At 34.8% G+C, this 24,325-nt stretch overlaps 1 protein-coding gene across 4 annotated transcripts in view; it reads right to left on the bottom strand.

The window, feature by feature from the left end:
• FRMD6 (FERM domain containing 6) overlaps positions 1-24,325 on the bottom strand; it is a 70,801-nt gene that overhangs the window by 36,257 nt on the left and 10,219 nt on the right. For all 4 annotated transcript variants that reach the window (XM_015596079.2, XM_015596078.2, XM_006920195.3 and 1 more), the window contains one exon: positions 251-491. In XM_015596079.2, the coding sequence (XP_015451565.1) occupies positions 251-349 (99 nt within the window). In that variant the 5' untranslated portion in view covers positions 350-491. Of the gene's footprint in view, positions 1-250; positions 492-24,325 lie in introns of those variants that run through there.

A 24,325-nucleotide genomic window follows, 5' to 3' on the forward strand; every position in this document is an offset into this window, starting at 1 on the left:
AGTGTTTGTTTTTCTATAATATAGTAACCAATATTCTCTAACTTTACCCTGGGTGAGAGAATGTGGAAGGCTGTTGCACTTAAGCCATAATTCAAAGTTTAACTTGTGCAGAATACTTTAACATCTCAATCCACCACCTTGGTAAAGGTCTTATTCTGTAATGACTTCATGCTTAACCAAGCCATAACTTGAATGTGGTCACTGGTGGGAACACAGATATTTAAACATTCCTTAAGTGGGATCTACTCACATTTATGATGATGTTCAGAGATTCATCATTGGGAAGGAAAATACACACACTCCGACGATCTTGCATGACTCTGTTGTTATGGAAATTCAATTTGTTCATTGTGTGTGGGCGCGCTCGTGGTCAGGGCTGGGCTCCGAGTCCTCGGCAGTATCTCTGGTTCCGAGCACTCCAAAGCCGAACTCTATTCCTCATCACACATCTTACAGAAGCATCGCGATGTTCCACTATGTAGGTTTCATAGCTGTAAAAAAGCCCAACAGCAGACCATGAACAAAGGTGGTGAGACTGGTGAGGGCCGACAGAGAGATGAGCACCAGCACAACTGCTGATGTTGGCACAGGGACAGCATGTCTCGAAGCCAGGGCTGCCTAACTGAGTCAATGAGAACGCCCTGAAATTTATTCCCTACTTTGCCTACTATCAAGTGTACGAACACTTTCATTGACAGGCGTGAGTTAAACGTAAAGCCAGACAGTGCCTCACACATTCAAGGCAGTACCACGCACTGCAGGGCTCACAGAGGCAAGGCCTGCCTCTGAGGAGTTTCTAGTCTCACATGGGACATAATGAAGGGTTCTGAAAATCCACAAAATGACAAAATAGCAACAACAACAAAATTCTCAAACTCTTTTTTTCTTCCATTACAAACTCAAATAGATGTTCTGGCTCTTACATTACATTCCTTCTCCAACCACTTTGGTCTGGCTTCCACATCCTTCACGTCACCAACGTGGCCCTGACAAAGGAAGCCAGTGATCTCCAGACCATCAGTAGTATCCACAGGATTCACTTTAATTGATGTCTCTATGACATTCACCATGGTTGTTAAGCCCTCCTTACAACATTTTTCTCCCTTAGTTTTTATGGCCCTGCCTCTCTCCTGATTCTCTAACCTGCGAGTGCAAATATTTTTTCTATTTGTTATTTCACCAATCAATAAAATACACAGCAATAGCAAGACTGTATATATCAAACAATGTTTATATCCAAATGACTGTGGATTTTTGGATACCTCTGATATCTAATCAGTTTATTAAACATATTAATTTTATTTTTTAACTTCTCTCGGGTTTTTAATGTATACAATTTTGTTTGCAAGTAGTAAAAATTTATCTCCAGTTTTTAATAATTTTACCTTTTATTTCTGTTTCATGTCTCATTGAAGGATAATTTTAAAACAGTGGTGAATACTTCCTAATTTTAATGAGTGTGTCTAGTTGTTTCATATATTATTGCTAATACAACACAATTTGACCAAGATATATTAAGACTAGTTGCCTCTCAAAACACTAGTAATTGTTCATATTGCTCCTTTCCAGCTGTATTTGTAGGATACAAAAAGAGAATTTCCAGGAATATGGAATTGTTATACCAGGCAGAGAGTACAGCCATATAGTTTTAACAGAAAAGCCATTGTCAGTGTTCACATAAATCAAAGTATAAATGAGATAGGATCTTAGCCTATTTGCTTCTTAAGGTTAAATGTCTATCTATTAGCAGGAGGCTGGGAGAGAATATATTCTTAGATGGCACCATGAGTAAATATAAACCAGTACTTCTTTCCAAAGTATAAATAAAATACCATCCACAAGAGAGCTACTCAAGCTAACTAAAAACAAATGGTAATCTTATATGTGGTATTTCTTTCTTAGAAAGGTGACCAAAAGCTCCCTTAGGAGTACTCTGCTTTTCTTAAAGGATAACGGCAATTGTTTCACATTAGCTTGTAGACAGCATATCATCTTATAGGGTTAATGGAGGTCAAAGCTGCAATTCTCTCTAGTATGGGATGGTTAACCCATGTGTTCTATAACCACAAACTAACTGCATCCCAAAGCCAATCACCCACTTAAAACATGCACACTTTTAGTTCAACAGTTCCAAAGCACCAATTGTAGGACCAGTGTTGGCTGCATCAGACTCTCCTGAACGTTTGCCATAAATGCCAAATCCTGAACACAGTGACATTTCTACTGAATAATAACCAGGGTTAGGGCCCAGGAATCTTAACCTTTTAAAAAAGCTCAGGTATTTCTGACATTCAATCATGTTTGGAAATCACACTTTAATGAACAGAAGGAAGGTGGTGAGCACAGGGTTGGATATAATACCTTCATAGTATACAGTGGGAAAACATCTTGAAGGCATAGAATTGGGGATAAGCAACATATATGAATGATATCACATCTTCACTATAACTGGGAAAAATAAATCCTCAACATTTTCAAAGGTATAAGTTCCTAAAACAGGTCATGTATGTATACTTATTGTCCTGGCGGGGAGGGGGGGGGGAATGTTACTAGGTGATCTAGGCATAAATAAGTTGAGGAAGCAGGGTATCCTATATATGCCCTCTCTTAAAAATTCAGAAAATAATAAAGACTCTGAGAAATCCTGTGGACAACTTCTTAAATTTGTTCAACTTAATATTTCTCAAACTTATTTGGACAGAAAATACTGCCCGCCCCCCGACCCCCGACATATCTATTATATTTTGTGGCAAAATTTCTCCTATGTATTGATATATTCCAACACTCAGGCCTTCTCTCTGCTATTAAAATCTTTCAAGAAGAAATTATAAACTATGCTTAAATGCATCTTATTTAAATTCAGACCCTTAAATGATATTAATCCCAGTATAATTCATCTTATTTAAATCTATACGTCAAATTGAGTTACTCCTATAATTTTCCATTTCTAATTATTCCAATTAAAGGGAGGTATTTCTACTGACCTACTTGCTAGAGTTTAAAAAATAAACTAGGGAAAAATATATGTTCTGAGGTTTGGGGTGTTTCCAAAGCTTCATTAATTTTAAAATTTCATTTGAATACAATTTTTATTTATTTTATGGTTCAAATAATGCAATAAAAAAAGACTAGGGAAGATTACTGAAGAAAATTTAATAAAAGCAGAGTCTTTAAGGAGCAGTACTGCTTCACTGCTGCTTTTTCTGCTTTGAGGACAAACTAAAAAAGCCCTAAAAAGAGAGATAGGATTAAGTTTTTACTTTACTCAGGGCTGCTTTAAAGCTGATTAAAAGGTTCCACTGAAGAAGCAAAATAACCATATCTCTAATATGTTCCAGTATAAAATTTAATATTAAATTGGACAGTCCTAAAGGAAAGAATTAGACTAAACTGATACCAATCTGAATTGCAGAAATTAGCTCCTTATCTATTGGCTCCGTATTCTGTGTCCTAAATTAAGTTTCAATTCAGTCCCAGGAGGGCACGTTTCCAATGTTTTTTGGATAGATTATCTACAAAGAAGAAACCATGTCATAGTATCATATCTCTCAGGCAACAACAGCTTTAAGAGTGATTAAGCTCCACCCTGTCATATTTATTAATACTCAATTTACAAATAAAATATTAAGCTATAAGATTCCCACACTTGGATTTCAAGCCCACAATATTATAAGCCCCCTATATCTTGATCAGCACCATTGGTCGCAAAGTTACTTCATTTCTTTTAAGAATCAGGAAGCCACTATCTAGTGTGGACATTCAATACTGATTTCCATTTTTTAGAAATTATTAGAAATAACCTTTAAAACTAGGTCACCCTGGAATAAAAGCATGGATTTTAGTTCATTTTACTACAACAATATTGGTTCGTTAGTTGTGACAAATTTACTATAGTCATGTAAGAGTTAACAAGAGGGGAAAGTGAGTGAACCTGCAGAGTATATAGGAACTCTCTGCATTATCTTTGCAACTCCTGTATATCTAAACGTATTCTAAAATTTAAAGAAAACCTAGGTCACCAGAAATGTCCTACCCACAAATATAGTCTCACTTAGATTGGAGGCAAAGGGCGATTCTCAATTCTAAGATTGTCACTCTAAAAAAAGTGCAAAGGTGGTTATTTGATAATATTCCATAAGGCAAGCATGATGAGTAGGCATATTTCAACAGTCAATAAGGCATCTTTATTATATAACAAAAATGATGCAAGAAATTATCTTGGAAAACTGAATCGCAGAGCCCTATCTTCTAATTTAATCATTAAACATTTATCATGCTCAAGTTATATACACAGTACAGTAATATTTATTTGCTGAAAAGCAGAATACAATAGCAATAGATATGTCCCCAATACCCATGAGTTCACCACCTACTTAGGAACACACCACTGGCAAAAAGCTTAAGATGATATTGTCCCTGCTTCTCAAGAGCACATAGACTCTGATGGTCAACTCTCATGGGAAGACATAATTATGACAGCATTCATGTGGCTAAGATCAGTTTGAAATAAATAGTGTATAGTCTTTTAATGTATCGTATTCTAAAAGTGATATCAAGATGCCTTTAGTAAAAGAGTTGGGCTTTTTTGGTTATTCATTCACTTATTCATTCATTCAACATATTTACACTAAACACCTACTATGTGCCAAGTGTTGTAGGTGCTGAGTGTACAGTACTGAAAAAACAAATACCTTGTTCTAATGAAGACAGACAATAAATATATAATGTATATGTACTACAAAGAAAAATAAACTCAGAGTAGATGAGAGAGCTGATGGAGATAAGATGGTAGAGATATAGGGTAATCAGGGGAAGCATCTCTGATAAGTTGGTATTTGAGTTAATATCGGAATTAAAAGTTATGTCATTTCCTTCCTTCTTTCTTTCCATCTCTCTATATCCATCCATCCATCCATCCATCCATCCATCCATCCATCCATCCATCCATCCATCCATTCATCTATCCATCCCAGGGAAGACTTTTCTAAGTAGAGAGAATAGTAAATGATAAGGCTCATCTACTGTTCCAAAAAGTTAAAATACTACTAATTATAGCTAACATTTACTACATACTTACTATGTGCCAGATGCTCCTGTTAAGTACTCATTATATACACTCAAGTTATATACACAGTACTGTAATATTTATTTGCTGAAAAGAAGCAAAAAGAAGAAGAAGACCATAAACTCTTTGCCATGCTTCTCATTGAGAGGTGGGATCCAGTTCCCCTTCCCTTGAATCTGGGCTGGTTCCATGACTAATTCATACTCAGAAGTTCTGCTCATGGATCACTCATTTATGCAAATATTCTTTGTCTGTTATTTCAAAGCACAGTGTCTACACTAACAGTTGCTTGTAGTTGTTATTTTTCTTATCTATCTCCTCTTCTCAGATCTTCTTAGAGCAGGGTAATTAGCTCTATCTACCTATATATCTATCTAGATATAATTTTTTAAATCTTCAATGGAAGACACATAGTATAAGCTCATGAAATGTTGGTTGTTTGGCTTACTATACATATGTCCTTGGACAAGGAAGATTCTACAGCAGGATTTCTTAGTCTTAGCACTGTTGACATTATGAGCCAAATACTCTTTGTAGTGGGAGGCCATCAGTGCATTGTACGATGTTTAGCAGCATCCCTGGCCTTTTACTCACTATCCCCCCACCTCCCAGTTGTGACAACTCAAAATGTTGCCAAATATTGCTAATGTTCCCTGGGGGCAAAATTATCCACTGTTGAGAATCAGTGCTCTACAGGTTTCTTTAGAGTCATTACGGGCTACTTTTTACCATCCGGCTGTTCTTGAAGTACAGCAGGTCCTCAAATAACATCGTTTTGTTCAACGTTTTTTCATTAGAACATCGATGAGAAAAAAAAAAAAATCGATTCCTGGCTGGATCCACTGTCTGTGTGGAGTTTGTGCGATCCCCCATGTCTGTGTAGGTTTTCTCTGAGTACTCCAGTGTCCTCCCACAGCCCAAAGATGTGCACATTAGGCGAATTGGAGTGTCTAAACTATATCCTAGTCTGGGTGTGGGTGGATGTGTGTGTGAGTGCATCCTGCGATAGAAGGGTGTCCTGTCCAGGGTTGGTGTCTACCTTGTGCCTTGTAATTCCGATATTAACTCAAATACCCAGATAGGCTCCAGCCTCCTGTGATCCTGAACTGAAATAAGTGGTTTAGAAAATAATGATCTTACTTGTTTTTATTAACCTTTCTTAAATGTATGTATAACTCAATTTCAGTGTTTAATATTAGAAGTGTTTTGGGTCTTTATTTAGAAGTTTGGTGACGTTTTTATGACCAGACATATGTTGTAGAAACTTAACTCTTGTTTATAGCAATTTGACCATGGTAAAATTAGTTTCGTTATACATTATTTTGCTTAAAGTTGCACTTTCCAAGCACCTAATGATGATGTTAAATGAAGACTTATCATAACAGTACAACTCTCACTAAACTCATATTTCCAAACTAATTGAGTTCCAAACTCAGAAGTTTGGCTTGAACCTTGAAGTCAGATTTTTCAACCTCTTGAATGTCTAATGCTCTGGCTTCAGAAAAGCTTTGAAAGTTAGCCTTTTTAAAATTTAATTTTTAATGTGTGAATTGCTAAACTTCTCATATAAGTACACTTCCATTATTACCAGGTGCTTGTTCCTGGAGAGTCCTGTATTTTTTTTCTAGTACCTGAAAATAACTAATACCCAATTTTCAATTTGTCTATATGCTCGTACTATAAGGATTTCTTTTTTAAGTAAAGATCCTTTGCTTATAAGTGCCATTTTGGAAACAAATAATTATTTATCTCAATTAAGAGTAAGTAAATCAAACACTTCCTACTTCGTGGCCTGTTTTGCAGTTACTGTTTTACTTAAAGAAGAAAGTAGTTGACATCTATCAACTACCTGGAGTCAAACGCTCTGTAAAGAACATCGGGCTTTGTTGCTATCTCAACTCGTCTTTCAACCATTGCTCTGGTAGATAAATAAGGAACTGATTAAAACTAAAGAGCACCTCCCATATGACTGAACTTCAGGTGTTTAGAGACAATATGAATAGAATATTATTAAGAAGGTATACTTAACTTTCCCAACAGGTCAAACCTGGGACCTAATCTGGATTCTACAATACTAGCTGTATGACAATGGGCAAGTAAACTAATTTCTGAGCCTGATTCTTCAACTGTAAAATCTGTAATACTGGCCTCCCAGGATTATTGGAAAGATTGAATGAGATTGATAATAAAGTATTAGATATCAAGTTGTTGAGGGAAGGTTCAGCAAAATAACCGTCATGAGTTGCCAGGATATAAAAAGGCACATCTACAACTGATCAACATATCACCTAGAGATCCAGAACTTGTAGCTAGATGCAGCAACTAGACTGAACTTTGGGAGGTCTACTTGGAGAAGTTAAATGTATCGTTGGTTGTAAATGGAATGGTTGCCTTATGTTAGGTGGTGACTCCTTCGAAATTTTATTTATAAAATTTATGAAAAAGAGAAAGTACATATGAGTACATAGGTTCAAATGTGTTATTTGATCAAAAGACGGAATGTAGAGGATATCTGTTTTAATCTACTTGGTACCATCTTTCTAATGAAGAGTGCTCCTCTCCCATCCCAGATGTTTCCAGGGGGCTATCAATCACAGTGTGTTCTCTACTCTGGATGGGTGGAAAGGGTAGGGATGTGACCCAGGGTTGGCCATGAAGACTACCCTATTCTGCAGTCACAATGCTTGGTCTAAAGGGTATACATAGAACCCCCCCAAAAAGCCATGAAATTTGTTATACAACTGCTGGGATGGAGAGGGCTGCTCTTCTTTTTGGACTGCTGTTTGTGCAAACGATACAAGTCTAGAGTTGCTGGCAATCATCTTTACATGGTAAGAAGGTCCCTGAGGAAGGAAGTCATCATAGAGGAAAGTGAAACTTAGAAATAATCCTGATTACATCACTTGGACTGCTATATCTAGCTATATCAGAAGCCAGAAACCATTCCTAGGAATTCCCATATAATGAGCCAATAAATTATCTCTCCTCTTAAGCTAATTCTGTCACTTGTGACTAAGTCCTCTATAGCACAGCCTATCCAAACAAGAAGCTGATTTAATGCTTGACACATTTATTCATTAATTCACTGAGTGTCTACTATCACCAGCTATAAAGATTGATGTTTACTTGGAAAAAACAAACAAACGAACAGTGCTCTAAGTTTTAAAGTTTCTTTCTATTCTACAACAAAGTAGAATATTCACTATGATAAATGTACATCATTAGCAAAGAACACCTAGAAGGTGGAATAAAATCTGAGTAACTGAAAAGTTTAGGTGGTTTAGCTGCTGTTCAGATATCATCATTCTCTAAAAGTACTACATACAGTAAGTGATTTATGGAAAAATGTATGAATTCATTTAAGGCAAACAAGTACAAGGCAATTAATTCATAACAGTAATTTTCCCAAACAAAAGAATATCTCATTTTGAATACTAATATGTGGGTGAATAGTCCTGTCTTATTAAAGACCACAATGTGTTTTTACAGAATTCTGTTGAATATGCTTTTATTGTGTTATCCATTTGTAATAAATTACAGTAGCTACCAAAAAAAAAAAAGTTTTCTTTTTTTGATTTTTGGGGTTTTTTTGCAAACAAAGTAACTGGAAAGCATAGTTTGATATATAATTTTGGAATTGGTCAGTTTAAAGTATAGTTGTAGCAATTTTAGTAAAAATAGCTTTAATTTGGGCCTATTTTATAAATTTGGTAAGGGGAATGTCATTAAACTAATTACCAAATGCAATCCAGTACAGACTATAACCTGACTAACATTACACTATACAACTACAACTGGCTGTGTATGTCACTTGAAATACAGTTATCGCATGTAGTAGGTATATATGTAAATTTGTGAATTACATATGAGGTATATATATGTATATATGTAAACATGTACATATAATACAGGTAATAATTACACATAAATTGTAGTTATTGAATCAAAGAAAAGCTGAGTTTGCAAAGAGGGAACATAACGACAGGCAATATAATGTGCTACTTTCAGCATGTGGACTCTGGAACCTCCACTCTGACACTTGCCGCCTGGTACCCCTGGGCAAGTCTCTTTACTTCTTTGTGTACATTTCTATCACCTCTGAAATGGGACTGTTGTGAAGATTATTAAATAGGTTACTCATTTATTGACTTCATATCATGGAAATCAGGTGGAAGAAATGCTTTTTGGTAATATGTCGTGGTCATAATCCATCTATTGTCATTAATCATACACTGAGTTACAAAAGAAATGGCGTGTTCCTCCTAACAGATTAGTAGCTAACAGATTATTTCATTTCTATATTTAACCAACGAGATTTGCTGCATCTTGGGACTGGAAATGGAAAAAAACCAAAAACCCCTTACAATTAAAGTGGACTTGAGTTGGTGCCAAGAAATGTTTGTTATACTCTAATAAATAAAATATGTGGCTCGTCCTTGGCTATAGAAAAGGGAGACTGTTAGAAAGACAGAGGAGCTTTATATTGCAATGAGGAGAAAAATTAGTGAAATTGATGTACTCGTAAGCTGTAGTTAGCACTGTAAATCACTGCTACCAATATGACTTTGTCTATAAAGATGTTCGTACCTTTTGATCCAACAATCTAACTTCTAGGGGATGTATAAGAAGGAAATAATTCAACCAAAGTACACCATGCTTTTGAACAGAAGTACTCAGTTGAACCATTACTCATCAGAGTATAAACAGGAAAAAAAATCTAAACAGTCTAACAACAGGAATAGATTAGTAAATTATTGTACATCAAAAATAATAATAAAAACACCATTTATTAGCATATCTCCCTCTAAATCACAAATGCCCACTATAGCACAAAATTACCCTGTTTTACTATGTTTTTAGAATAGAACTAGCAGAAATGAAGAAGGCCCTTAAATTAGAAAGAAGGAAGGGTCACAAGTATTCTGTTAGTCAATGAATAAGCATAGGCCAAATATATCTGAGTCCTCCAGCACTTTATAAAGTATACTATGTTTTGTGCCTCACACCATTTCTAAATTCCAGCCCTTACAGAGCTTATAATCTCTCTGAAGAATCAAAATTAATACAGTAGAAACAACAGGAAGCAATACAATTGTATTTTAAGTTAAACGTTAAACTTTGTGGTAGAAGGAAGGTTGTAGGATTTGAGAAAATGCTGAGAAGTGAGGGGAGTGAAGCATTCAGGAAGGATTTCATGGAGGGAGAGATGCAGTGGGCAGAAGAATGGCAAGCATGGAAAGTAACACAGATAAGGGCCCAAGTGAAGAGGCAGGAGAGAGGCCTGGGCCCCTGCAAAAGATGTGTTGCTGCCCCATGGCGCAAACTCAAAGACTGTACAGATGAGAAATCATGTTATGGAGTGCTTCCCTGAATTTTAAGGCATTTTCTTCGGTACATTGAGAGGCCTCTGAGGAGATTCATTGGGACAGCACACAGTGGGCAGTTTTTCAAAGTTCTGTTCTATGTTAACTCAACTACTTTCTCTAGCTTTGGCAATAGCTTTGCATGCTGTCGTATTCTAACTCCTGGCCTTTTATGTTTTCCTCATCTTTGGCATTATTTTCTGCTATTACCATATTTGCTTTATTCATTTGATTACAGAAGCAAAGCAAGGGCAATAATAACAGTGGTACTTGGGGAAATGAAACTACCACTTTTTTTTACACTTGAGATTAAAAACATATTTCTACAAAACACGATTCTGGTATACTCTAAGCTGAACGGTAATAAGCACATTCTGTTAATCAACAATTACAATGGCTTCTATCCTGGAGTTTATAAAAGAAGTTACGGGGTTCTTAAGAATTATTTTAAATATTTCAAAAAGCCTGATAAAATTGGTATATTTACCTAAGAGAAATTATACGACCATTTACTTAAGTAACTTTAGTATCATTTTAAGTGCTCATTTTCATAGCACATTTAGTTTTACATGCCAAATTTAAAAAATGACAATTTGATAGTTAATCTTTGCAAATATAAGGTCCAAGAAAAGTGAGAGAGAGGAAGGATAATAAAAGTGATTCTGAATGGTTGAAAGGTTGGGATAGGTTTAGTTGCTACTTATATATATGTTTAAAAAACAATCTTATTAAGAAAAAAAAGAAAATCCTTCTTTCGGTCCAGTCTATCTATCCTTCTAGTGGCTTTTCTCCTCTACCATACCTCCTCACTGTGTTCTCACCCAGATGTTCTGTCTTTTTCTTTAAATCTGCCATCCCTACAATGCTGCCAAAGTGACCTCGTTAAACCATACATTCGACCTTGCATATCACACTCCAGCTCATACTCTTCAGTGCCACAGCACTTACACACGGTAATGCTTACACTCTAAGGCACAGGTTCCCACTCATCCTCAGTGTGACCATTCTACAATTCATGTTTTCTATTACTTCAGTACTTTTCCTTATGGTTCCCTGAACAAATCTTGTTCCCATATATCTATGCTTTGGACCACGTTCTTTCTTCTATGTAGAATATCCTCCCTTGCATATTATCTCACCCATCACCTATCTCCGAAGGAATAAATACAAAGTATCTTCGTACTCCCTAGAGAACACAGGACCTCTGTGCGGCATGCATCCACATTGGTTGGTAGCTGAGGGGTGTTTCTCCTGCACTCTTATCAGTCTTATACTTGTTGGCAAGTCTGTCTCCCTGTGGAAGATAGGAATCTCTTCAAGGCCAGGATCTGTCAGCATCTCTACGTCCCTAATGCCTTAGGCAGTTCTGGGCCTGTAATAAGCACCTATTTAAGATGTGTTGAATAAAATATTTATAAATTCACCAGAAATGTGAATAAATTCCCTAACAATTAAGATTAAAATTATGTTCTTTAAGAAGCACTCCCCCTCCTCCACCCCATCCCAATGAGAGTCAGTATCGATCACAACTTCAATATTTTCTACATGTTAGTTACAGGGAGAAAGGGGGTATATTTTTTAATCTTTAGATCTAGTGGGCAAACATAAAGGGAAAATATTATGCTCCAACATTGTCAACAAAATACAGTTTCTAGGAAAGTCACCACATGTATCAGGTTAAACCAACTGGTATGAAAGCAAACATAGGAAAAGACAGAACTTACTGTATCCCAACCAATGTAAATAACACAAATATCCAACTCAAAATTTGACTCTGGAGCCAAAATGCCTGGATTTGAGTCTTAGTCAGCTATCACCAGCTATGTGACCTTGGACTAGTCCCTTCATCTCTCTACATCTCAGCTTCCATATCTGTAAAATGGAAATAATAACAGTACCTACTTTATAGGATGTTGTAAAGCATGTGGTAGGCACCATATAAGTGTTAACTGTTACTAGTTAAACTAGTTAAATGATATAAGGGGAATTTATAAAAACTAAAGTAACTCGAAGCCTAGAAGTAGGATGAGTGGGCTGGTGGGTGGTTTACTGTGGTAGTTTGAGATGTTGTCCAGGATCTAGTTTCTTACTGGTCGCTTGGAATCACATCAACCAGAACGTGGAGGGAAACAAAAGTACCAATACTCACCCTGACTGAATGCCTGAGATCACAAGCTGCCCATCACTGGGCAGGGGCATGGAATAGTTAGATCAGCTTAAGCCACCCAGAGTCCTCCAGAGCTAGAGCTAGAATTGAGATTAAATTTCCTGAAGTACATGGACATCAAAACAAAAACCTGGGTACCTTTGGGAAGGTGGGAGATGTGAGGAGATTCCAGATAGACAAAGAAGAAGAAGAACAAAGACAATGGTGAAATTCATGAATTTTAAACCAGAGAAACTATTTTTTCACAGCCGTTTGTATTCAAAAGTCATATCAGGTTTAGCAACCAGGCACAAAAATTCCTTTCAACCAAGATGAATTTCTAGCATGACATCGCCAACAAAAAGTGCTGTTCTCAGGGAAAATCCTTCAACTTAGAAGCATCTGCTTCTAATTTCCACAATGAAATCTTTGATTCCTTCATTCATGGGACTTGCATTCAACTCCTTCTGACACAGGAACTGCAGTTTTCTAGATAATGATTTTGCTATGAAATTCTCATTATCTGATAGTAATATATGGAATATTAACATTAACTCATTTTTCCCATGAAATATATTTTTTCCAAAGAAGAGTATAATGCCTTCGACAAAGATTGAATTAAATATTTGGGAAGTTGCTAGCTTTCTTGTAACATTGCAAAAGGATTTTCCATGTCATTAAATGGTTCTTAACAACAACGATGAGATGTGACATACGAAATGGATATGCAAAAGTCCACTGACAGTAGAACAGATAACTAAAATATGGGACATGAAAACAATTCAACAGTGAACATTAACGAACCACAGTTACACATTAACAAGCATGAGTCTCAAAAAATGTTGAGCAAAAAAAGCAAGTTGTAGAAGAGTATATACAGCATGATTCTTTTCTATGAATAGAAAGTTCAAAAACAGGCAACTATAAACAATGATTCATTTAGGGATACAATACTAAGACTATAAAGAAAGGCAAAGGAATGATTAACCTCAAAATTGTAGCAGTGGTGCTGGAAGGGCAGGCTCGGGGCAGGGAGTATCTTAAGAAAGGGAAAAGAGCTTCAAAGATGTTAGAGAAATATTATTTTCCTTAAGTTTGGTAGTGGATACAATGGTGTTCTTTTATTACTATCATTGTTTAAAATATATATAGACATAAACACTCTGTGTCTATTTTACAATTTGAAAAAATAAAATCAGAGGTATTGATGCTGAAAATGCTGCGAAACCACATGCTAGTGATTAAAATTTTAAGATACATGAGACAAGTCTGAAATCAACTACAGCATACTAAAATAATCCTTCCAAAATATTATTTTGCCTGATACATAAATGTTTCGATGGCCTTGAAATTGAAAAAAAAAAAAAAGCCTCAGATAGAGATTTTGATGGTGTTAGTGAACTTGTATAGAAGCTTTTACAATTTATTGACATGCATATATGTTAATTTCTGGCTTTCTATCTACTACTACTTGGAAAAATAATGTAATACAGTGCAATCGAATGAAATCTTGACCACTGTATCAGATCTGAGTGATCACCTAGTCCAAACCCTTAATTTTATAGGTGAAGAAACCAACCCTTTGAGAGAATGACCTGCCAAGAAGATATCAAGTAGTTTTAGGCAGCCGATGTGCTTTTCCTTCCAAGATCTTCCCTAAATTCTACTCGAAAATTCTAACAGGCAGGAAACAATTTTGTTAAATCTAGTCTCTTTTCAGAAAGTTCATGTTTTACATATTTAAACAGAAAGTTGAGAAACATGCTAAACTGATTTGCTAAAGTAAACATACTAAATGCTACTAATACCTGCCTCCTGCTGATAGTTGTAGAATTATAGGTAAAAAAAATTTATGAAGCCAGAAAAAGACTTTGAGATGCATAGAATCCAATTTGTACCCTTACACACAAATTAGGGGCTGAAATTATTTTGTTAACCAGACACACCCAAAAGAGTAGCATTTGAGCAGGACACACCCTCTCTCACACATACACACACACACACGCACGCATACTGTCATACTATGCTTGTGCCAAACATGCAGATGGGGTGAAGTGAGACTCACAGGTCCAGGCACTCTTTACAGTAAGAGAAGATCAAGAGCACAATCTACAGACTTCAAAGTAAAAGATTCCTCTGGACAGTCTAACAAGGCTTTATATTGCTATAAAGCCTTTATTTAACACCCTTTTGGGTTTTTTTTGCTGTGAATACATAAGTTAAAGACAAAGCTATCACATAAACTTATGAAGACATCTGAAAACAACAATTAAAAAAGATTATTTTAATCATAAAAACCCCTAAAACGTTGATTTATAGTTTTAAAACCCCTTAAGAGAAATGATTAAAATGTTTATTTTACATGTCTTTAATAATAGCTTCACAAAATATTTACCAGTTATTATCATGTGGAGATTCATCTCCAACACATTAGAACACATATCCAAACAAAGAATTGGATAAAGATTAACCAGAGACCAACAGTCCATACTTTAAGATTACCTCCCACCCCTCCCACCTCTCCCACCCTATTCTTCCCCTGCCCCTGAAAAACACATCGTTCTTTTGGGGCATCATCAAATCATTAGCCAATCTACACTAAGGAAACTGAGGTGATTTGTGTTATTCTGGAGAAACATAAAACCGAGACTAAAGTGGCTGTGTGATACATCACTGGCATCCAGGGCTGCATCCCTTAGACTTTTCTGAGGGGAATTTTCAATCAGAAGCTGGCTCTCTCCTACTTATCAACCAGTGTTCAATTTCCTTACTTATTTCTGGAAGATAACTACCATAAATTTGCCAGTTCTACCAAGTGTGAAATCTCATTTTCAAGTGGTACTTACATAGTAACATTTTATTTCTCATATACCAATTCGCAGGCCTTATTTCTTGATCTCTTCTTGACTGGGATTTTAAAATAAAATACAAATCAAGGTCAACTCAAATAAAACCCATATATTCCAAATAGAATAGAAATAATAGCCATTTAACAATGAACCTCTAGCTCCCTGGTGTGTGAAGTCAACAAAATCCAATATTGAATCACTGAATAGCCTAGTCAAGTCACCTCCATTTGACCTACCTGTTCATTGGATTTTCTGGTTCTGTGCTGTACATCCCCCCTGTGTAATGCCAAAAGAGAGCATTCCTTCTTATAGCAATCATCTTCCAATGCGCCGAGAGAGACTTAAAGTCTGGTTTTTAAAGGGTGTGGAGGAAAGAAATCAGAATCATACCTTACCCTATGCAAACAGGGTTAATCCTCCATGAAAAATGGAACCACAGCTCAACCATGAATTTTAGAGTTAAAAACAAACAAACCAATCAAACAAAAACAGAAACCATCCTTCCTCTGATCAGCACTGCTTTTTTATATGGCTCTAATCATTCTGGAAAGGCAGCTAGTCCTGAGACTGACCTACAGACTTTTATCCTGGAGAAACCAGATGAGTAGCCTATTCTAAAGTCAGCCATCCCTCATGGCAGGACCACTGCCCAACACCAACTGTACATCACCGCGATCTTATTCCCTTAATCCCACCACAAAAAGGCTAGATATTCCCAAAACTCGCCTTGAAATTATATCATCTCAGATCCAGAGGCAAAACAATTCAAGTGCTCAAAAAGTACACATTAAGAGAGGGGTGCCAATTTTCCTTCATGACCTTCACACTAAGAAGAGTAAATTAAGAAAACATGGTGCTGGTACTAGTCATGGGCTTTCTAAGAAAAGCTGGATGACAATTCTTTTGCAGATAAGATTTGGAAAGTTGTAAGTCATCTACTGGCTTTTCACCTTCAATACAGGTCTGAATAATCAGAACATAAAATCCTGAAATTCCCTCTAAAGAGTCTTTCAAAAACGTATTCCAGTTAAATTCGTCGAGAATTTGGAAATAATTTGCCCTAAGAGTATAAGAAGTCATGACAGTTTATGAAAAATCTACACCTAATATTACACTTACTGGTGAAAGACTGAATGGTTTTCCCCTAATATTGTAACAAAGCAAGGATGTCTGCTCTCACTACTTGTATTCAAAGTTGAAGGACTTACTATATGATTTTCAGACATACTATAAAAGATACAAATAGTAATCAAAACAGTATAATACTGGCCTAAAGATATATAGATTAATGGACTAGAATAGAGTCCAGCAATAGAGCCATACATAAAGTCATTTGATTTCTGACAAAGGTGCCGAGGTAATACTGAAAGAGAATGAACTTCCAACAAATAGTTTTGGAACAATTAGATATTCATTTGGAAAAAACTGACCTTGACCTTAACATAAAAATTAACTTTAAATGAATTATAGGCCCAAATATAAAAACTAAAACTATAAAACCTACAGAAAACTTCTAGAAGATTTTTGTGATACTGAGTTTCTTAGGGCACAGAAAACTTTAAGCATTAAAGAAAGATATATCAGACTTCTTTAAAATTAAAATTTTGCCTTTTGAAATTCACTTAAAAACGACAATGCAATCCTCAGAGGGAGAAAAATATTTTTAAAACACTTATTTGATTAAAGACTTCAATCCAGAAAAAATAAATAGCTCTTAAAACTAACAGAAGACAACTCTCTTAAAAATATGGGTTAAAGATTTAAATAGTTCACCAAAAAAATATACAAATGGAAAATAAGCATTTGAAATGGTGTTCAATATTATTAGTCATCAGGAAAATGCAAAATACTACAGTGAGATATTACTATGCACTCACTGGAATGGTTAAAGTTAAAAAGACTGATAATACCGAGTCTTAGTGGGAATATGGAGCAACTAGAACTCTCAGACACTGCTGATGGGAATGTTAAATGATATTTGCCACTTTGGAAAACAATTTGACAGTTTCTTATAAAGTCTAACTTCATTTACCATACTACTCAGATATCTCTTAAGTATTTGCCCAAGATTAATGAAAAGACATGTCTAGCAAAGATTAACATATGACTGTTCATAGCAATCGCATTTGTAATGGCTCCAAACTGTAAACAATCCAAATATCCATTAATAACAGGTAAATGAACAAATTGTGACAACTGAATACTATCCAACAATAAAAAGGAACTACTGATATATGCAACAAAATGCATGAATCCAAAAAGCATTATGCTAAGTGAAAGAAGACAAAGCAAGACACAAAAGACTATATACTGTAAGATTCTGTTTACATGAAATTCTGTAAAAGGCAAAACTAAAAATCAGTAGTTGTCCAGAATAGGGGTGGGAGGGTGAGAGTGAGGGGAAAAGGAAAGAAAGGAGGAAGTGAGGGTGGAGGAAAAGGGGACTGACCAAAATGGAGCTTTAAAAAAAATCTGGGTCATGATAAAAATGTTCTATACCTTGATTATGACACTGGTTACCTGGTTACATGATTATACACACTTGTCAAAACTCATCAGGTTATCTACTTAAAATCTGTAAACTTTATTTATATTGTATGTAATTTATATATAAAAAAAAACCCCTTACTTAAAAAAACTTTGAACTTACATGTTCACTAATGTAAGTAATATAACATTAATATTACACGTTAAGTAATACTACTTAATACTACTTAACGTGTAATACTAAGTAATCTCAAACCCTTTGCTGCATGATGCAGGGAATGAGCAAAAGTGATACAATATTAGCTAAACTGGCTAAATCCACGGCTTCAGAAAGTTTAACCAAACCACAGAATTAAAATGTAAGAATTCATGGTGATTGGGAAATAAAACTATAATTTTAAAGAACACTAAGTAAAAACAAAGGTGGGTCTTTTATGTTTAAGGTATCACCCTAGCAAGAATTCTGGAGATTAAAAAAAAAGAAGAAAAAAAGTCTTGTTAAACAAAAACTGAACAGCAGAGTTTTAAATAGGTAATATTTCACTTGTCACACAGTAAAATTGTTCATTTGTTTTTCTGTCTCCCCTCATCAACCAGGCTCTAACTTCTACAGAATAGGTCCATGCCTCGTTCAGCACTGAATTTCCAGCAAAATGCTTGGCACATAAATGGCTGGTGAATGAAAGAATGAACTGCAGATGTACTCATGCTAAATTTGGTTTTACTTGCAAAATCCACATGCAAGTAAAACTTCCTATAGAAAGGCCTATGGTGGATATAGATGCTTCCATAAAACACTAGCACTATTTCATTCGAGCTTCATAGCCTTCTTTATTCCAATTTAAAGATTAAAGTTCTAAAGAGAAATCAAGCAACTGTATTTAATGTCTTACCTTTATTTTCAAACATCTTTATTTTAATTTTCCTTTACTAACCAACCCTACAAATTAAGATTTTTTTTTCTTTTTAAGGTAACAGCTTCTCTGAACAAAAAAATGATAGTGTGAAATTTTAGGTATACCTTGTACTTTTCTCAGATAAAATCCAATGATCTGGAATTCTGTGCCAAACTAAATGCATTATCATGGAAGCAGAATGTATTTGGAAAGATTATCTAGTTCAGAACTGACACAAAAATTCTCAATGGCAAAATAGATGTAAGCTAATTAAGGAACACAAGTTGATTTAGTATCCTACAGAAACTAAAACTGACTTAAAAGGAGAATAAAAAAAAGAAATCAAAATGTTGCATCTTTATTTTGCAACTACTCTAGAAATATTTTATCAACAAGGTGACTGTGGTGGCAAGAAAAAAACACAGGCCTCAGAGCTAGAAGAGTATCACATTCTGGTTTTATCACAAACTGTATGTCAGGTAAAGGTGTCCAATCATAGAAGTGATTTAATCTCCTCATCTGCAAAATAGAGAGACTATTATTTTGAGGATCAAATAAAGTAACCAAAGTAAAAAATTCCTTTTAAAACTATAAAATGTCACATAGATACAAAGTATTATGATGCTAGAAAATCTAGTTGAAGGAAATAAATGCTCACCATCCTTTAACTTTTAAGGAAGAGATAGTATATACGAATCATGATTCTTAGATAATCTGATGAATATTATGTATCCTTGCCCTACGTGTCCAAGCATGCATATACATTTGCGTTTAATTCTAGAGTTTCAGATTCTCTCATGACCTGCAATCTAGGTTAAGCAACCCTGCTGTAGGCTGGCCCATGTACACTATAACAATTTCTACACTCTTTGTCCTCTGACACTTGTCAGTAGTAAATGACCATACGGATAACTATGATAAGACCTTGAGGTGTGTCTGAACAGGATGTCATGTTTATAAAGCACTTTTGAATATATTATTATTTCATCATAGTAGTATCTTCCATTCTCTAACAATACTTTAAGGTCCATAACCTCACTCAACTATCAGATATAATTCAGCTTCTGAACTCCAATTTATTATAATACCAAACTCTAATGATAGTTAAAATTCTTAATTATACTATATGGCTATATTCCTATCTACATTTAGGCAGAAAAATCTCATTAAGATGTATATACATTTATGAAAACTTATTTTACATTTTAGCATCTCAGAACTGAAAGAACACCATTTGGAATTATTTTTATGATTACCTAAATTATCATAATCAAACATTTTAAAATATGTATATGATTTTTTTAAATTACTATAGGAACCTCATCAATGATATCTTGATTTGTTTCTTTGAGGAAAATGTTCTATTTTATAGCTATTCTATTAGTAATCTTTAAGATTCAATATTTATAGTTTTTGAACATTTAAACAAACGTTTTATTTTTCAATTCTACATTAAATCTAACTATTTATTATTGTTATGAGAGTTTTATTTTACTCATGTCAGATTGCAAGATACATACATGGGTTTTCATAAAAACAGTTTTTACTTTGTTTTATGAATCAGACTCCTCCTTGGCTTTTGGAAACACACACACACACTTGAGTAAAATATACTAGAAAGGAGTAGAATCTCTATAAATAATTTTAGTTATTTTTTTCTATCAGCCTTTTCATCCCAAGATAGGACATTATGAGATTTTTTTTCCCTGTAATAACAGAGAACACATAGGTGATCAGATGATGCAGGAACAGAAAACAGGAGGACTGCACAGAAGTCAGGGGAAGCTAAAACTCCTATCTCCAAGGAGGTCAAGGCCACAGCAGATAAGATGGGTGGCATAGCAATATGAAAGTTTTATTTAAAAATAATCCCAACTTTGGGTCTTTTATCCCCAAAGCTGAAAGAAAGGTAAGACCAATATAAACTTTTATAAGAAAATACGAGGTCCATTATCATCTCATTCCTATGCCACAGGGCCAAGCACATAAACTCAAAGAGTGAGAGGTCCACATCACGTTAAGACTACCTCCTCACAGGTGACTTGATCACCATAACGGGAGTGGACACCACCACTTGTCAAGCCAAGGAGAAAAAACTGCAGCAATGATTAAATGTTTCATAAACACACTTGTGTTACTTCTATTTTGGGCCAAATGCATCTCTGACTTATTCTGTTTAAATCTAGATCACGGTTCTGTCACCTGAGATAGATCATAAAGAATAAAGCTGTAATACTGTTGGGCTTAAGTCAAGAGCCAACAGTTTTCTAGGAGCTGAGGAAGAATTCAAGAGAGGTAGAAATGGGACATCTTGTGTGCCCTCAAACTGCTTACTGCCTACCTGGGAAGATATGACTAACCTTTATAACACAGATAATAACATCCATACTAGAAAAAGATACACAAACAGGAGTCACCACTACAACATATCTGGTTAGGATGCAAGCACTAGAAAATAGAATTCAGTTGACTACTAACCGACTACCCGAGACTACCCGAGCTCCAAACAAAATTCATACCCTTCCCCATTCCTTTAGCAACTGAAAAAATATTTCAATGTCTCTTCAGAAGAAAATAGATTATACATTAAAATGCAGTACTTTAGATCCTACAACTATGATTACAAATTTCCTGAAAACCTGTTTTTCATAAACTTGAGTCTAGTTCAAGAATTCATAAGTCAATTATTAAAGGAAATTTTGTTTTATGTTATACATTAGATAACTTCCACTAACTTTCTGTGCTGTTTTACTCTATAACTGAAATTCATGAAAATTTTTCTTAGTAAATTACAAATCATCAATTCAACATCCTTTTTGCAGATTTAAAATGAATGTGGGCTCACATAATAAATATTTGAGGCTAAAAAGATTTTATTTTAAAAAGATTTATTTGGAATTTATTTTAAATTCCACATAACATTTGACATTTTTAAAAAACTATTCCCTGATCGCATTTCCTTATATTTCCTTAAGATCACATTTGGAAATCTTGGGTTTATTTGAACTAAAACTTCCTTAAATATGTTAATTTTTCTGAATCTCCTTCTATAATTACAAGTAACACGAGTTTCTCAACAGAGATTTCAGAAATGGCACCACAGCAGCTGACCTTTATTTCAGTTTGACACTAAACTATGCAAAAAATTAACTTTACCACTATATTTAGATGGGTTTAGTTAAGTATAGAATTCTATTTTCTTTGGAAAAAAAATACTTAAAGCATTTCTGATTGTTGTGATAAAATATATGTAACCACACAAAATTCCACTCTATTTTTTGGCTCACATATGTCACCAACTTTACTACTGAGGTTTTCATGACACCATATTTATATCACTCCAAGGCCAGACTGATAAACTATTAATCTTTTTCATTCATGGAAATATAAAATAAAGGTACTATCCACTAGTTACTCTTCAGGGGAAAATTTCGGTTTATTTTTATAACCTATTTTTGAAAGCTATAAGAAAAGTCCTTACTGCAAACATCTTTGAAATAATTATAGCTTCATAAAATAAATTATAATTCTTTATCATTAATGCAATGAATATAGCCAATGATAAATTCTTTGAAAAAGCTTTTTTTCTAACTCTTTTTTGTTATAGAAATTACCTCTTTGTGTCTAAATTTTTATAGTCAGAATATTTTACAAACTGCTATGGAATTATGAGAAAGTCAAGGAGTTTGGAATTTAGTAATGGTCTACAGTCCCCACTACAGCCCCCACACCCCTAGACCAGAATGTTCTTTTATAAGTTCTCAAAGCACCCTTAACTTTTTAGTTATACTTGTAGAAACTGAACAATTATATACGTCATCATTTAATATTTGCCTTTCCAGAGAAATGTTAACAGCTTCAAGAAAGCAGGTACTATCATCCCTGTAAAGTTCAAACCTTCTCCAGGCTCTAGGGTCTTCTGTACAAACTATTTGCCAAATGAATGAAAAAAAAAATAAGACATTTACACAGTACTAGCCATTAGAAAGAAGCATATCTAAAATAATAAAATGGTATGTAGTAATGGCTCATTTAATTTGGAAACTTCACCTACCTATATAGCAGAATCAGAGAATTGACAATAAATGAGGTATTTAGTGAATTAATACTCAAAATAGATTACAAAAATGATACTACAAAGCTACAAAGGAATGGATGTAATAAATTAAGAAAGCCCTATTGAGGAAGTAGATTTTATACAAGATTGTGATATTTTCTAATTCTTCTATAGCACCATTATACAATCACGGATTACCATCCACCGGAAGCTAAATATAAACAATATCTAGTAAATCTGAAATAAATTTCCTAGTCGATAGTAAATTATAAGATATAGTCGTTGTCTTCAAGAAACTTATAATACAGTTGGAGAGCTAGAAAATATATATAAAAAGATGACTATACAGTAGCATGTGCTACGTTCCAGCAAAGTGATACAGGTAACATGCAGCTCAGTTCAGTGAAAGGAGAAGAAGAGGAAGCAAGACCCAGACTAAGTGTATATGTGTTTGATGGGACAATGGAGAAAACAACTGGGCTAGACTTAAGGATCTTTGAGATGACAATGGGAAATAAGTCAAGTACCTATAACACAAAGAGGAAACTCACATGCCAATAGGGGCAGGTAACAAAAGTGAAGCCTGCAGGATAAAAAACGCTAACAGCCACTTGGTCTCAATACTGCGGGCCAGAGGATCTCTGCTGGGGACTATGAGCCACTGCACAGCACACACTCCACATAAAAGGGGAAGCTGTTACAAGGCTCCAAAGGATCACTGCCATACCTTCCATTTTTCAAAAGAAAGTGTAAAATTAAAAATTTTGTAATGTAAAATTTCTCGACTTTTAAATGTTGGCAAATAAATGCTTTCAACACTATGTTAAAAATCAAAACATGTCTGTAGCCATTCTTCCTGGCAGGCTTACAACTCAGGTTTGGAATGTTGAATTTCACACTAAGAGCTCTGGACTTCATCCTGTAGTCACTGACTTAAGAGACTTAACATTTATTTTAAAATTTGCTTAGTTTTACACCTCTGCACACTCCAGTATTTACCATGTAAAATGCTCAGCACTGCCAAATTGTTTCACATTGGCCTTGCATATTTCTGTTACAAGCCAATTACGTTCATATAACTAACTGTAGTGACTTATAAGTTTCAGCTGAAAAAAACATTCAAAATGATACTAATAAAACAGTGCTGACAGAGCAGTACCTAAGAGAATGCTGACATTATGTGTACATACCGCAACCCACTAGAAACGCACATATAATCGCTGGAGCTTCACCTCTCAAAAAACCTGTGCCATAACCCATTGCAAATAAAAAGTCCTTGCTCCTTCTAGCATATTTCCACAATTAGTAACTTTCTAAAAACTATCACTATACTTCCTTTTATTACCAAACAACACTCAAACACATGTACAAAGTTTTAATTCTACAATCACTATAAGCTTTTAACTACCTCAAAACAATATTTAAGCATTAAAGGCCTACGTGTTAGCATTTTAATAAGCTT

Source organism: Pteropus alecto, unplaced genomic scaffold (assembly GCF_000325575.1).
Source record: "Pteropus alecto unplaced genomic scaffold, ASM32557v1 scaffold86, whole genome shotgun sequence".
NCBI classification, from domain to species: Eukaryota; Metazoa; Chordata; class Mammalia; order Chiroptera; family Pteropodidae; genus Pteropus; species Pteropus alecto.